A 15846-nucleotide genomic window follows, 5' to 3' on the forward strand; every position below is an offset into this window, starting at 1 on the left:
TATACATAACATAACATTTACATTTGTGTTACTAATCTTTACATTATCTTATTTTATCATTTTTACCAAGAAAATACAATGATACTTTTAAACAAACTTTTCAAATATCATATAGTCCTCATAAGAGTTATTATTTAAGATGCTGGAGTGATGTAACCATTTAAATGGACAGGCTGTACTGTCAAAGTATTCCCTCGCTTTGGTCTCCCATCTCATTCTTGATTTGTCCATAATAAGCACTTCTAATGGGGGAGGTGAGGGTGAAAGGGGGGTCATGGGGTAGGGACTAGAGGGCACAGGTATAAAACAGTGTTGTAGGGGTCAGAAATCAAATCCCCAAGGAGCATCAGACAGGACAGACCCATTCGGGCTTCAGCCTCTAAAAATCAAGGTGAAAACACATCATGTGGAAAGACAACAGCACTGGTAAGCATATCACTGAATGAGGGAAATGTTTATGCTTTTTACATTTATTAAATGAATTAGGAAAATGTTTTTTACGTTTTAAACAGTTTGAAATAAGTTATTTTACCAGTTACTGTTTCTCTGCTGCATACATTATAGTGCCTGATCCAAAAATAACTTTTGTTGCAAACATATGTTGCATATATTTACAAACATGTGATAGTTTTAATGAAAGCTGTGTAATTCATGCATGCTCATATGCAAAAGCCTTTAAATGCCAGCTCCGTCAAAAATGAGATGATCATATTAACCGAATGCTCTCGTCACGCATTAAATACTTTCACTTCAAATCTGCTTAATCTCCATCTCAGGCCATTCATAAATACTGGTTTGTAGTTGGACAAATGCTTATTTACAAAAAAACATGTCAGATGCATTTAGAGGGTTTTGCATCTGAGCTCTTTATATATCGATGAACATATGCATGTTGTTCATGTGTTTCAATTCCATTTTGCAATTGTGCATGCACAAGATGTATCTTACATGAATCATGACAACACCATGTTTGGCTAAACACTAATTTCAATCGTGTACTATAAGATGTTACTAAAGGATCTGGAAGCAGTGCTGCATCAAGGAGCGCAAGTCGCCGAAAAAGGACAAGTTTCTCCAAGGAACATGTTGAGCTTCTGCGAGCCACATTTGAAACAGACCCTTACCCGGGAATCAGCCTTCGAGAGAGTCTCTCCCAAACTACAGGACTGCCAGAGTCACGTATACAGGTGGGTTGTGGTTCTTATGATGCCATGTTATGGCACATATGCATTCACATAATGCATTTCCTACAACTTTATTATTATGAATACTTTAGGACACAACTCTCTTATATGTCACATGTAAAAAATACACATGCACACAATAAAGCCACAAAAACAGGTGAACTGTTATGCTAATAAGTCCTTATGTGATAATGTACCGTTTACTGTTGTTGATACCAGTATCAATAATCTCACTTTATCAATTCAACACTGAGATGATGCAAGCGTCTCTGTGATTATCAGTTGTTTTGTTTAGAAGACTGTACAGCTTGTAAACAAAAGACATACCAACCCCAGATAACCATTCTGACTATGTGCTACCATAGAGAGATGCTATTGCAAATGATTAACCTGAAACTTTTAAGAGGAAAGCTTTTATCTGTGCACGCAAGATGGTTGGCCCTAATCTATCAACTGTATTCTTATGAGGCTGCCCTTCTTTATCTCAATGTCTCTGCTCGCAATAGGTGTGGTTCCAGAATAGGAGGGCTCGCACACTGAAATGCAAGGGTGGCAAGAAACCGCTGTGGCAATCCGATTCCCCGTTGTCTGCCTACAGTACCGTGCCGAATTCACCAGTTCAGCCACGCTCTTCAAGCAGGGAGGGTAGCGATCGTGGCATGGCCGCTATGCCCCTGTGCACTCCGCCACCTGCATACCCCAACCAGATTAAAGAAGAGATGGAACGGGATGGTCTCTATGTGTGTCAAACACCATCTTCCATGTCGGTTGGTAATGATTCAGGCTACTGTACCCCATCATATGGACATCAACAGGGCAGACCCCTAAACACTCACGGAGGTTCCCCTGTTTTAAATAAGGAACATCAGATGCCCCCCACCTGGCCTGCAAGGTATGAGAGCAGGTCACCCATGAGCTCCATGTGGAGTCCCTTTTATTCAGATTCAGTCTATGCCTGCAACACCAGCTCCACTCATGGCTTTTACTACTCTCCGTCTGAAAACCACAACAGTCTCCAGCCATTAACCCCTGTTACACCAGACTCAGGCTGCTGGGAGGGTGGTTTGGAGGGCACTCCCCCAGCCTCCAGCTCTTTTACTGTAGAGAACTTAGAAGTGAACGGGATGGAGAGTCCACAGGAAGGGGGCGTTCACCACGGTCCTCTGCCTGAGCTGCCTGCCCTGTCCTTGCACGAGATCCTGGGAGAGTTGCAAGGAGATTGGTGGCAGGGAGACGGACCGAACAGCCAATCTGAGGACAGCCATGTGTATTGCTGAGCAATCTATTTAAAACTATTTATTCAATGTATTTATTTACACAAGACATGCTTAACCGTGTATTATTTATCTTATCTGAAAGTTTACACCTGGAACAGATTTCAGATGTTTTCTGACTGATTTGCATAGTTTTGGCAATGTTTTTTCATTTTTGCTGTTTATTTAATGATGGTTGTACATATGTAATCATGCAGCTTTGTATATATTGTTTACAAACATCTTTATTGACTTTTTTAAATTGCTGCACTTTCATTTTAATAAAGATGTTATACTCATATTTACTCTTAAATGTCAAAGATTGTTTCTCAAGTTAATACATTAAAGATCTGATCTCCATCCACAATGCAATTACATTGCCGTTTGTGTTTTCGTAGCTGCTCATTCATCCACATGTTGAAGGTTAAACAATTTTTTTAGAAAGCATCTTACAGCAGAAAGCATCTTACAGCAATTATAGTACAAACTACAAAAGGAGGTCCAACATCCTTATTGGATATATATAAGGAAACCAGCTGCTATAAAACGAAATGCCTCCTGATAGCAGCATTTATGTTTGCACTATATATGAGTATTGCCTTTATGTTTCAAACACAAGATTGGAAGCTAAATATAACAACATATACAAAATAAAACAGTCCTAAATGCTCTTTCCAGACATCTAGTGCTGTTTTCAGAACTGTAAACAAAAGAAAACAAACATAAAGGCACTTACACTTGATGGGATTTAAATTATAGCAAAATAATAGTCATTATCAGCATTGAAAGTAAATGTGTTTGATTAAAGGAAGGGTGGGGGGGTTGACATAATATGTCAGGGCAGACAGATATCACTAATATCCCTTTCCTGACATCGGTTTAATGTTGCTATGAAGCAAGGCACATATTAAGTGTTCTTCATGATACTGCATTTCATAATAAATTAAACTTTTTATTTATTTCTGAGTTTATACATTTAATACCATGCTCTTCATGCACACACCTCTGATAATAATTTATTTAAGGTTGAATAAAAGCACCAATAACAAAAGATATTTAATGATAATTAATGAAAGTGTGGCAGGAAGGAAATAAATAGTGAATATTTAGCTCTCATTCAAAAAGTTTGAGTGTAATCTACTTACAACAGCTGCTTTGGGGCGTAGACAGCATCTTAAAAGTCAGGGGACAAGGGACATGTCTGTCAGCTGGCCAAACAAATACAGAGCACTGAAAAAAAGCAGCATGAAGTTAAAACAATTTGGTTTTGCATCTGACTATTTTAAGTTTTGGTTTGTGAAAAGTTGTAAACTATTGTTAAAGTAACATAAGAATATAGATTTTTTTTTACAGTGCATAGGTTATATGTAATTAATTATATATATATATACAAGCAGATACGCTGAATAGGCGTAACAAACCAAAGAATATCATCTTTATGTTTTATTTTCAGTTTTCTGAACCATATTTTGCTTTTTTAGGTAAAAAAAAACTAAATATGTCCATGAACTGCTTTGTTTTTCACTATACTTGTAGCTCTTTGATAAACAGGAGTCATTTAAGTTTAAAGAAGGTTTGGACCAACAACATTGAGTTTTGGTTTGCTGATCAATACACTCTCAGAAATTTTTTACAAATGTTGTCACTGGATTAAAAATATGTACCATTTAGGTATGGTACCAGTATGAGGTACAAGTATGAGTGTATTTTTTGAAAAGGTATACACCCCAGTGACAACTTTTGTACCTTTATGTACGTTTTTTTTTTTTGAGAGTGTATATATTTAATTGCACTTTTTAGGAGTTGTTAATCCATTATTAAATGACAATACAGCAGCCTATGGGTGATCAAGAACATATAGTTCTTCACCACGGTTCCCCAAGTGTATTGTATGAGTATGGTGGTCAAAGAGCAAAATTTTTTGATTTGTTTATGGTTTTGTACTGTTGGCTGAAATACATCTAATCTGTTTGGGATGTCTCCACATGACACAGTCTTTTCACTCCCCTCTTTATAAACACTCCACAGTGAAACAGGCTGGAGTCCAGGTGGAGCTTTTGTGAAGTAGAGGTATTTGCCAAAAACATTGTCAGCCTTAATATAAATGATGATCTTGTGAAAGTAACCTTAAATTCCATCTTTATGTCCCAACAGTTACTCAGAAAAATGTATTATTAAGCTGCATTGCAAACTATCCACCGTCTCTCCTCCACAAAACCACACATTTCCAAAAGTTGTCAGAGTCAAAAATGTATGGGAAGAATAAGGCCTTCTGCTTATTCTTTGTTTGTAAATCTCTATGTTCTGTAATCTCTTTCTGAGAACTGAAAGTGTATTAAAGATCTACAGATCTATGTGTGTTTCGTTCTCATTTTTTCCAAAGCTCTGTGTTACAATGCTCTGGTTTCCTATAGCAGGATGTATGGTTTTGGCCATTTCCGTATAGTTCAAACACTCTGCTGTCAAAACAAGAACGAGGAAGAGCCAGTCTTCTCTTCCTCTTGAACGAAAGTGCAAGGGATGTGACTCATGCTGTTGTCATGTTACAGACTGTTACTTTGTACTTTATCTAGAGGTGTTTAATGGAAAGAGATTTAAAGATGGGGATAGCAAATGCTTCAAATACCTTAACAGAATGTCTGTTCTTGCTTAGGCTATATATCCTTATTTATGTCACAACATCTAGTTTCCTGCATAAACATTTTATAATTAGCCCGAGTACATTTTACATTCACATTTATATTTAGGCATTTAGCAGATGCTATTGTCCTACTTGTATAAAGAGAGAAAGAAGATTCACTTGAAATTTGCCTTATTTATTGTAAAATTTGTAAGTTAATTTTTTAAGTTTAGTTGATGTTGATTTTTGGATAAAACAGGCAATATTTTGCTAAAAAAAATAATAAAAAAAGAATAGGTCGCATTTCAATTGCAACCACACTTGTTTGTTGTAGCTATAGTGAGTTTATGATGAATGCAGAGGAGTGCAGGGCGTGTTTTTCCTCACACTCATTTACGGACAGTACTGCATTCATGCGTGGGGTGGTGGTATATAGACTTTTCTCAAAGTATAAAACTACCAGACGGAGGCGTTGTGTGACACAAACAAAGGGGTAAGACTTTAAAAAAAATCCATAGCATAACTTCTGAAATAATTATATGTTTTAAACCCTTACTTAAACCAAAATTTTCTATTATCGACTGAAACGCTTTGCTTTGGGTTTTTTTTAGTTTTATGTTACGCGAATGCGAGCGATGAAAGCGCGCGCGCACACACTCTTCATAGTACGCCAAAATAAACAACAACAACTATTTTAAATAAAAGTTTAAACGGTACTTTTAAGGCGCATAATTGTTTTAATGTTTAAAGTAGTATGTTGGTAAGGACTGCGTTTTGTTTAGTCGTGAAGCGACAAAGAGTTGGTTGGCTAGCTAGTTGAATAGAGTAACTAACGTTAGCTGCTAGCTTTACGCGGTTTTGTTTTCGTAACGTTACATTGTCATCGGCTGAAGCACTGAAGCTGTGACTGGCAGATATTATTTCTGGTAATGTTTCAACATTTTATAAACATTAGCTGTTATGGGATACTGAGATTTGTCTTAGTAGGTGGTTTAAAAAAGTGAGCTGACAACTTCGCTAATCATTAGCCACTTGGCTAACTAACGTTAGTTAGAGGAAGCAGTGAGCCATCTTGCGTGTTCGATTACTAATGCTTTATTTCTGATACTTACTGACAGTATTTCTCAACCTTCAGGCGTATGTTTTGTTGGGCCACTACGATAGTTGCAAAATAATTGGTGTAATCCACGAAAAGATGACTTCTGAACTCCATTAACCTAAACCTGGATTGGGTTTTGATGCTCTTTTGCAGCACTTGGTGGTACTGCTTGACAGATAATGCATCTAAAATGATTCATTATTTAACTTTTTACACTAGCACTATGTGAAATATTTCCAAACGTTGTAAAACACAGTTTTAAGTAATAACTTTAAAAATAAAAAGGAAATTCTGTCCTACTAGCTAAGTGTGAAAAGTGATACGTTTTTTTTTATTTGATAAGATCAGTGTTAGTTTAACACCTTAGCTTTGTGTTAAAACACAGTTTATTTTAAAACATGTTTTCTGGTTTGTTATCATGGTAAACTGTGTGATCTCTTTTCTTTTATATGGTACAGAGGAAGATGCACTATTACAGATATGAAAACGCAGAGGTCAGCTGTTGCTATAAATATCTTATGTTCAGCTACAACATCATCTTTTGGGTAAGCTAATGTTTGATGTAAATTGATTAGGCACTGTATATACATGCATGCGTACACATGCACACAAGTGTACATAAACCTGTGATGGCATGCTTTACTCTGCAAATCATGATTCAAGTTGCCACCTAAAAGTTTTGAGGTTAGACACAACATAACCAACCATAGACCTTCACCAATGTGGTAAACTACTACTATCTGCCCTTGCTGTCTTTTTTTGTCACGTATTTGCACGCTAATTTAATCCTTTGTAGTTTTGCACTGCATCCATAGATGTTCATACTCCGTTTTTTTTTCAATTCTGGGTGGGTTATTGGAAAGTAAGTAAAAAAAAGTCAACTTTTTGATGTCAGATGTCACGAAACAGACTTACTTTGACATAGCCTGTGGTGCCTTTACTGGGGAAACGTGTGATAACTGACTTTAACCCGTTTTCCTGTTTTCAATGTTTCTGTTCTGCCAAATGGGTGTTGCTATTATTCCCTAGTGTGTGTGGTTATACAAATATTTTATTTTAATGTTTAAATGCAAATTGTAAGTTTAACTCTTTATTTCATGTGTTTTCCCATGTTTAGTCACAAAATGCTTGAAATGATGCTTTGTTGTTTGGATGCTTAGTCATATGTACGTCATCATGTAACCACATGCTCGGTAGTTTTGTAAGTCAGTATGTCAGAAAATATTTCGATACATTCTAAATACAACATTACCGCATGATCTGTTTTCAGCTGGCTGGAACAGCATTTATTGCAATTGGCTTCTGGGCCTGGAGTGAAAAGGTAAGTTTTTCCCTTGTATTTTTTGTATTATTATCTGACTACAAGTCGTCCTTAACAAAAAACAAATTTAGGGTTTTAAACTTCATCATTTACTAAAAACTCAGTGAGTCTTGTGACTACAAAATGTTTTCATTTGGCTCAGAAAAAAACCGAACAAATTTGTAAGTGTTTTTATTTCTGCTTTTCTGCAGGGTGTGTTGTCAGATCTGACGCAAGTAACAAGTCTACATGGTTTTGACCCTGTCTGGGGGGTTTTAGTTGTGGGCGCAGTCACTTTTATTTTGGGCTTTGCAGGGTGTGTTGGAGCACTTAGGGAGAACATATGCCTCCTTAAATTTGTAAGTACACACAATTCATAGTGATACCCCTTTCCACTATTAAGGTGTTAATTTGCTGGGCAATGACATGCCCCTAAGAGTAATACATTTTTCACTAAAATGATCTCAGTTTGATGAAGAAATACTTTTGTTTTGCAGTTCTCTGGAGTCATTGGGTTTATCTTCTTCCTGGAGCTGGCAGCAGCAGTGCTGGCTTTTGTTTTCCAGGGACAAGTCAGGGAATGGATGAATGATTTCTTCTTGGCCAATGTGAAGGCTTATAGGGAAGACATTGATCTGCAAAACCTGATCGACTCAATTCAGAGATTTGTAAGTTTGATGAATTTTTCTTCGATAAAATCCATTAGCTGTTTTGTAGTATGAGAATTGATTATTCGACATTACCACATGCATACATAAGAGGTACAGCGGCACCTATAAAAAAAGTTTTAATACATTTTTATACTGATTCATTTTGTCTAAAGATGCCTCTAAAAACAACAACAACAACAAAAAATGATTGGGTCTGTCAGTAAATATATAAATACATTTTTCTATCACTTGAAATGTATGCTCAACAATTATATCGAATCAACAGGCGTGTGCAACCTAGCTAGCAGGTTGCTCAAACAACAAAAATCACCAGCTAACTTACTTTAAATTTGCATGAACTATAGACTAATACATTAACAGGATTAAATAAACCCAAAACATAAGTCCACTTACAGTTCTCACGGACACGTGTTTTATCAACTGGCTATCCTCCAGACAGTTGACGGACCATTTTGGCTGTGTGGGGCGTGTACACGCTCACGGTGTGAAGCGCGTCCGCACTATTCTCTGAGATGTTTTATCAACTGACTACTAGTTATCTTCCAGACAGTTACGGACCACGTCTTTTTCTCATTTGGTAGTGCAAGGCTCTAGACTAACTTTTTGCACTGGTTGCATTGGTGCGCCTAACATTTTTTCTTAGGTGCACCAGCACAAAAGTTAGGTGCACCCTAATTTTTGACCGCATCGGATTTATAGTTCACCCAAAAATAAAAATTCTGTCATAATTTACTCACTCTCATGTTGTTACAAACCTGTATAAATGTCTTTGTTCTGGTGAACATGAATGAAAATATTTTGAGGAATGTTTGTAACCAAACCATTCACTTTCATAGTATTATTTTTTCCTAGAAGTGAATGGGGCTCATGCTTGGTTTGGTTATTAGCATTCCTCAAAATATCTTGCTTCGTGTTTATCAGAACAAAGAAATTTATACAGGTTTGTAATAAAATGAGGGAGAGTTAATGATGACAGAATTGTAATTTTTGGGTGAACTGTCCCTTTAACACCGCAAGTTTAGCGCCCATGGGGGTTTAATACAGAATATAAACATGTAGGCTATTTTATAATTTTCCTTATACGAGTCATGCACAGTCCTGTTTGATAACCCGCATCCGCGCGATTAAAATAACACTTGACCCGTTATCCGACATCAGCATCAATTTATGTCATACCCGCCCGTCATGGCTTTAGAAACCTTTAAAGATCTTCAGGCAGAACATTGACAGAAATAAGCACAGGACCATGACTGGACAAATATATTAACATTTAATGTGAAACTTTGTGAGGGTCGGCAGATTGACAGCTGAGCGATCAGCAGTGTTTGAACACTCATAAGTGCTGCGCTTATATTTATACCTTTTAAATTGATGATATGATTGCATTGATTCCAAAGGGATGTCCAAAAAAACTCAAGTAGAATGTTAAATGTTTAAAGTTTAATGTATTTTTCTCACTGCCCTGCGTAAACCCGCGCCGGTGATGGCATAAAACGCGTGATGAGATTGCATAAAAAAGTGTTTTGTGCTGCATCGGATTTGGAGCGCGTCACACAAAAAATAAACTCATATAGGCTATAGGCTACTTTTGAATTCGTTTTGTTAATTTGCTAATATTTAAGTTGAACACATTTCATGTAGGCTTATTTATTTTAGAATTTTTTTACAAAAGAAAGATGTAATCATCATGTTCTATTTATTTTAATGCTTTTTGCGCATAAACTAAACCCTTGGGGGAATTATTTATAAATGAATCAACGACGCAAATCCAGGAATTAACTTATTTCTCCATTTAAGACTGTCTGGCAGGGCGGTAATAGCGATACAGCAAACACCGAAAAGTTTATAGGATTAGATTTGGAAGTAAGATTATGAAGAAAACAGCGGTCCTGACTCCATGCTTTTTTCTATAAATTTGGCGCACGGCACGCGACATTGCTGTTCGGGGTTACGTTCAAATAATTTTCTTCAAAAGAATCATGCTCTGGCTCTGACTCGATTGTAAGAGGCTCATTACCTAATTCCGTCTTCGGGTTCGGACCTGATGTGACGGGAGGTTGATGTCAGAGCATTGGTTATGATCTTCGGACCGATCAGGCATTAACTTAACATTTTTAACGAAAAAGTTGTCAATCGTTCTTTTCCTCTTCTCTTATCATCAGCGGCTACATCCACTCTGTTTATCTGACGGACTCACACCTCTCTCTCTCTCTCTGACTGGAGCGCACACGCATTTTTAAACGTACTCACACGTAGATCTGGACCATGGCTTTTTCCCTCGAAAAATGCGACCTGATATTTTTTTAAGTCGCACCATTGAGAAATTAGGTTGCATGTGCTCGTCACAACGTCAAGCAATGCTTAGGTTACTTAGGTTAACGACAGATGCTCTGGAGCGCCCAAGGAAGTTGCGTGGTCACGTTTTCCGCGTGGTTTTAGACGCGACATGTAAAGTAAATGTGAAGCGACTGTGCATGTGTGCTTGGTCATTTCAGTGGGTGCTTGAGCCCAGCCCCGGAACACCCACGGGATTGGCACCTATGTGCATGTTTAATGTAGCACTTCCATCTGTAAACAACACTTGGTTCAAGTGAGAAATCTTTTCGGGGTTATAATGTTTCCAGCCACGCTGAAAACTGGTTCTTATGGTGTACTGGTAGTGCAGATTGATTATTTTTTGCAACCTTGATTGACCAAAAAAAGAATCTTATCTAATTTTTCCGCCCTCAAGCAGCGGGTCATCACTGATATCAGTTGCCTCCCCTTGCAAATAGTGCACTAACTCTGAGTGTGCTGGCTGTTTGCGTTTACACGAACTTGAAGAAATCTTGCTGTGCGAAATTGTAATATCTTATCATTCAAACATGCACACCACTTCCCACTTCACCACTGATACAGATTGATACAGCCCTACAGATTATGGTGTTTATTGGTTATTGTGTTTACCTAAAATCTGCTGTTTTGTTTACAGAATTATTGTTGTGGAGCGAAAGAGCCCAACGACTGGAATCTTAATGAATATTTTAACTGCTCAAATGAAAACCTCAGCAGAGAGAGATGTGGAGTGCCATTTTCCTGTTGTGTCAGTGATCCTGCTGTAAGTTCTTCAATCCTCACACTAAAAAATATGTTTTCAGCGTTATGTTTCAGTTTTAAAATAACCTGCTGTATTCCAAGCACTGTGCTGAGTGACCCTTTCCCAAGTCATTCCACATATAAAGCAGAACATCAGTTTATTTCCTAAAATTACCTTTCCAATGATAAAGTATTTTGTCTTTCTTTACAGGCTAACGTGGTGAATACTCAGTGTGGGTATGATGTTAGAAAATCTGGCTCAGCGGTAAGTGCACAATGCACAGTTCCTCTTGAACTTTGTACATACTGACAAATGTTCTGGTTCTGTAGACTTATGGATGAATTGTGATGGTTGTCCAAAGTGTTCCTGCTTCAGAAAGTCAGTGGGATGAATTTGCCAGTTAAAATATTATTGGCAAATGTGTGAATAAATTAGAAATCAAAAGATATTTTATAAAGTTAGGACTAGTTTGTCAGCAGCAGTAAAAGTTGCAAAGTATGATTATTGTAGATCTTTCATGCTGGTCTGATTGTTGTTTCAGTATCTGTTAATCTTTTTAGGTGGCATTTTTTATGAACAGGGTATGTGTATAGTTTCAGCTTTTTGCCCTTTACTCATCATTATATTTCTATTTGTGTCATGTTGGCAGTAGGGAAAGGATATATAAGGTCAGAGTACCACACAGAGTGAACTTGTAAATGATAACATATTGCTTTTCCTCTGTTGTTCACATCTACATTTTCTGTTTACAGTCCCAGTGGAGCAACACCATTTATACCAAAGGATGCATCACAGCTTTAGAGCAGTGGCTTCCAAGGAATCTGTACATTGTGGCAGGAGTCTTCATAGTCATATCACTTTTACAGGTATTCAATGTACTTACACTGTCAGAGAAAAATAATATCGCATGTAAAAGACATTTTACAGCTAGATGTCACCCTCAACACTTATTTTCACATAGCAGTCAAACATCTCAAATAATAATACATGCCATGCAAATTGTGATTATAAATTCTATACTAATTCCAATATAAAAAAAATAAAAAATACTTCACATCATGTCTGTAAGGAGCAACTATGGTCTGATTCACGATTTTACATTTCCTTTGGTGTCTGAGTGTATATTAGTACATGTTAATGATATGCAAAAGGTACAAACCCCAAAGTAAACGATGAAGCGGGTTAAAATTTCAAACGTAAATCTCTTTTCTGGGACTACAACAAACACACAGAGGCAACAGTTTACTTCCTGGGCCGTCATTATCATAATATCTCCCGCTTTGACTCACAGCCTGTAAGTTAACTCCTGTTAGCGTCACATTTGGGTCATTCTACGGAAAAGGTCAATATTCTGTCCCTAGCCTTTAAAGAAATTTTACGCTTGAAAAACACTTTAGGGATATAATTTTTTTATATTTTAAAAAGAAACAATATGTAATTTGAACAATTACACCTTCTTGAGCCATCAATGTAGCAATATTTGATTTTTGTTAATTAATTAGAATTCCAAGCACCACAGAAGTGCTCGCCCCCACATTCATGTACAGAGGGAAAATGCTTTATTTTGAGATCAAAAACAGTGTTTTCTTCCATTTAAAATACAAGAATGTGTCCATAGCTATCAAATATATGATGTAAATTACATTAAAAAATAAAATGCTAAATAAATATAACGAAATATCCGCTGTCTCTTTTCAGTTATCCGAAATCTTCTTCTTTCTCACAATTTCATATGAAGTTTTTAGTTTAAGTCACAGGTATTACCTCCTTTATTGTTTGGGAATTGCAAAAAAAAACCTACAATACAAATGGATTGAACTACTTAATTTAGTGAATATACAATGATTGACAACATGTGGTTTGATACTTTGCAGCAGCAATTTTGTAAAATTCAGTTTTTATGAAAATTGTCACTGGTGTTACTGTCACTGGTGTTACCTTCCTTATGGGTAACAGCAGTGAAGATCAGTAACACCAGTGACTGGTGATTTGTTGTTTCACTGTGTTTTTTTTCTTTCACATTAAATAACATGATGATAATTTTAAATTCATTGAATTATGCTACACTTAAGAATTAAGCTTTAAAGCTGAAAAAACACCTTAAATATTGCTAAAGAAGTAAAGTAACACCCGTGAAAAAGAAAAGGTGTATGCAGTCTTTAAGTACATGCACACAAAAAAATGATCTAATGATGTGGTCTAAGTTTAAATGTTAGAAAAATAAATCGATTTTAAGACATCTTGCCATAGCAAAAGTGGACGTTTCTGTAGAATGACCCATTTCCGGTTGACGTCAGGCCAATCACAACGTACAGATTAGCTGGCCAATCAGGGACAGCACTTGTCAAATCAATGAGTTTTGTACAAAATCAGAGCGTTTTAAGGAAGGCAGGATATCTGGAGCTACAAAATGTACAGTATGTGGAAAATAATGTGTTTTTGAACCATAAACCACGTGAACACGTTGTATTATACCAAATACACAAAATAATGTTGTTTTTAGCAATGAAATAGGTGCTCTCCAAAACTTTGAGTCTGAATTGAATGTTATGTATTGTTATGCAGATGGTGGGAATCTTCTTGGCAAGGACGCTGATCGGAGACATTGAAAAGGTCAAATTTAATTATTAGAGGTCACGTGACTGTGAAAGATGCAGGTCTCATTCCTCTGCATCTCCTTTGTGGTAATCCTGAATTTGTGGAGAAAAGGACTCCATTCTCTGGACCACGTCTTTAACATTTCTGAAGACCATATAATGAATCCACAGTGGCCTAGTTTGTTTGAATTCAGATACACGTGTGCCTTGTATCTTCTGCAAGTTTACCTCCAGATTTACTTTTTCGTTGTTGATGAAAGCACGTTTTGGATCCTTTTATAGGACAACTATAACCCAACCCTTCTAAAACCACATTAAAACCAAGCATTATACATATACTGCTGACAAGATGAGATCTCACTTCAGTAGATACAGTCAATAGATGTAATCACTTACAAAAATGCATCTGTAAGATCACTGCAGTAAACTAAAGTGAATACATCTCCTTTTTCCTAACAGATTGTGTTTATATTAATACAGGTATCATTAAATATATAGTGTCTGCTAGACCTTACTTATGCAAACAGAGAATGCCTTTGGGTAGATATCAAACATCAGGTAGTATAAGTCCATCTAACAGATTACAGATTTTATTCTAAGCAACTAGAATGATGGTGTTCATTTTTTGGTAAAGCATTTTGAATGAATAATTTTACCTTTAACATCTGAACTTGGGCATGTTGGAACTGCGAAGACCTTTAGGAATAACGTGATATTGTGCCGTTGAGATGCCAACTCCCGTTTTTTCTATTTTTATACATAAATGCAGGTTGTGCCTTTTCTCTGACTTTAAAGATTTCTGAAAATGTTTTCGAAACCAATGTTGATGAAACCAAGTTTTCACCAGTTGTTCTTTTTAAGTTAATCTTGATTATCAAATTGCAACCCTTACTGCCAATGCAACTCAAACTCTTATTAACAACACATTACTTTAACATAATCCTCATCAGTGGATCATGGGTGATGTGACACAATATGCATTCTTACCAAAATATGCACAACTGCCTATCACCACCTGAACAGCAAGTTTCACTGTTCTCTAACCCAAAGACTTGTAATCTCTGCATCTAGCTGTTCTTTTTACAGTTTTGTAGTAATAACTTTTTATAATGATTTATTAAATAATCATCCATTCAAAAATGAAAATATAAGAGTTAGTTACTCTTCTCAATTCAGAATGCACTATTTTCTCCCAGATTTCTTTTTTTTTTTGGTGTCTGTCTGTGTCAGTGTAATGTAAAGATGCTTGATAGTATATTTACTAATGCAGTAAAGTCTTTTTGTTACCTTAAAAACCTTATTTTCATGAAGCGATGTTTTTGTGTGTAGGTGCTGTTTGATGTTGAAGTCATTTGTTGTGTGTTAACTTTGTAAATATTTTCATAATTCCTTCCATTACTTTTATATTCAATAAAAATGAGTTTAAGGTTAGTTTTAACCTCACTGCGGTTGGTATTGTAATGGAGAAGTGTCGATGACTCATTGGTGTACTACTGATATGGTTAGATTTTAGGTTTTAAATTGACCTCAAACAAAACATGATATACATATTCAATGACGTACACTGTAAAAAAAATCTGTAGAAATTACAATGTAATTGCAGCTGAGTTGCCGGTAATTTACCGTAGTTTTAAATTTATGTTATTTATTGGCAAGAGTTTGTTCAAAGTTAAATAAATTTTAAATATTAACAAGTCTTTATCTTTACAGAATAAAATAACAGCCTCATGCAAATAATTCTGGGAACCAGAAATCATCATCAACCTTTTTCTGGGTTTTGCTTCAGATTTTGTTTCCCAGAATGTTTTGCTTGATGCTGTTTTTTTAGTTTTACTCTGTAAAGACAAAGACTTGTAAATGTTAAATGTTAATTTAACTTTGAACAAAATGTTGCCAGTAAAAAACATAAATTTAAATCTACGGTAAATTACCGGCAACCCAGCTGCAATTTCTACGGATTTTTTTTACAGTGTACATTTCTTAACAATCTCTTTGGAGGTATGCTAACAATGTTTTTTTTTTTGTACCACAGGTGGTATTACAGAG

General features: G+C 36.1%; 2 protein-coding genes and 1 long non-coding RNA gene across 3 annotated transcripts; 2 read left to right on the forward strand and 1 right to left on the reverse strand.

Annotated features, from left to right (window-relative positions):
* Positions 1-150: 150 nt before the first annotated feature.
* LOC135787149 (uncharacterized) lies at positions 151-6608 on the reverse strand. The gene is made up of 3 exons (XR_010547036.2): positions 6170-6608; positions 3583-3667; positions 151-379 (listed from the first exon to the last, which is right to left on the reverse strand). It is a non-coding gene; the product is annotated as an uncharacterized lncRNA (long non-coding RNA).
* Positions 1421-3131, forward strand: mxtx1 (mix-type homeobox gene 1). The gene has a single exon (XM_065295943.2). The coding sequence runs from the start codon at positions 1844-1846 to the stop codon at positions 2459-2461; it is 618 nt and encodes a 205-aa protein (XP_065152015.2). The 5' UTR covers positions 1421-1843; the 3' UTR covers positions 2462-3131.
* Positions 5457-15243, forward strand: tspan14 (tetraspanin 14). The gene is made up of 9 exons (XM_065296945.1): positions 5457-5550; positions 6615-6701; positions 7427-7477; positions 7669-7815; positions 7954-8124; positions 11099-11224; positions 11414-11467; positions 11956-12069; positions 13769-15243. Exons 2-9 carry the CDS (start codon positions 6621-6623, stop codon positions 13832-13834), a joined length of 810 nt encoding a protein of 269 aa, XP_065153017.1. The 5' UTR covers positions 5457-5550; positions 6615-6620; the 3' UTR covers positions 13835-15243.
* Positions 15244-15846: the final 603 nt, after the last annotated feature.

The sequence above is a fragment of the Paramisgurnus dabryanus genome, chromosome 20 (assembly GCF_030506205.2).
Source record: "Paramisgurnus dabryanus chromosome 20, PD_genome_1.1, whole genome shotgun sequence".
Lineage (NCBI taxonomy): Eukaryota > Metazoa > Chordata > Actinopteri > Cypriniformes > Cobitidae > Paramisgurnus > Paramisgurnus dabryanus.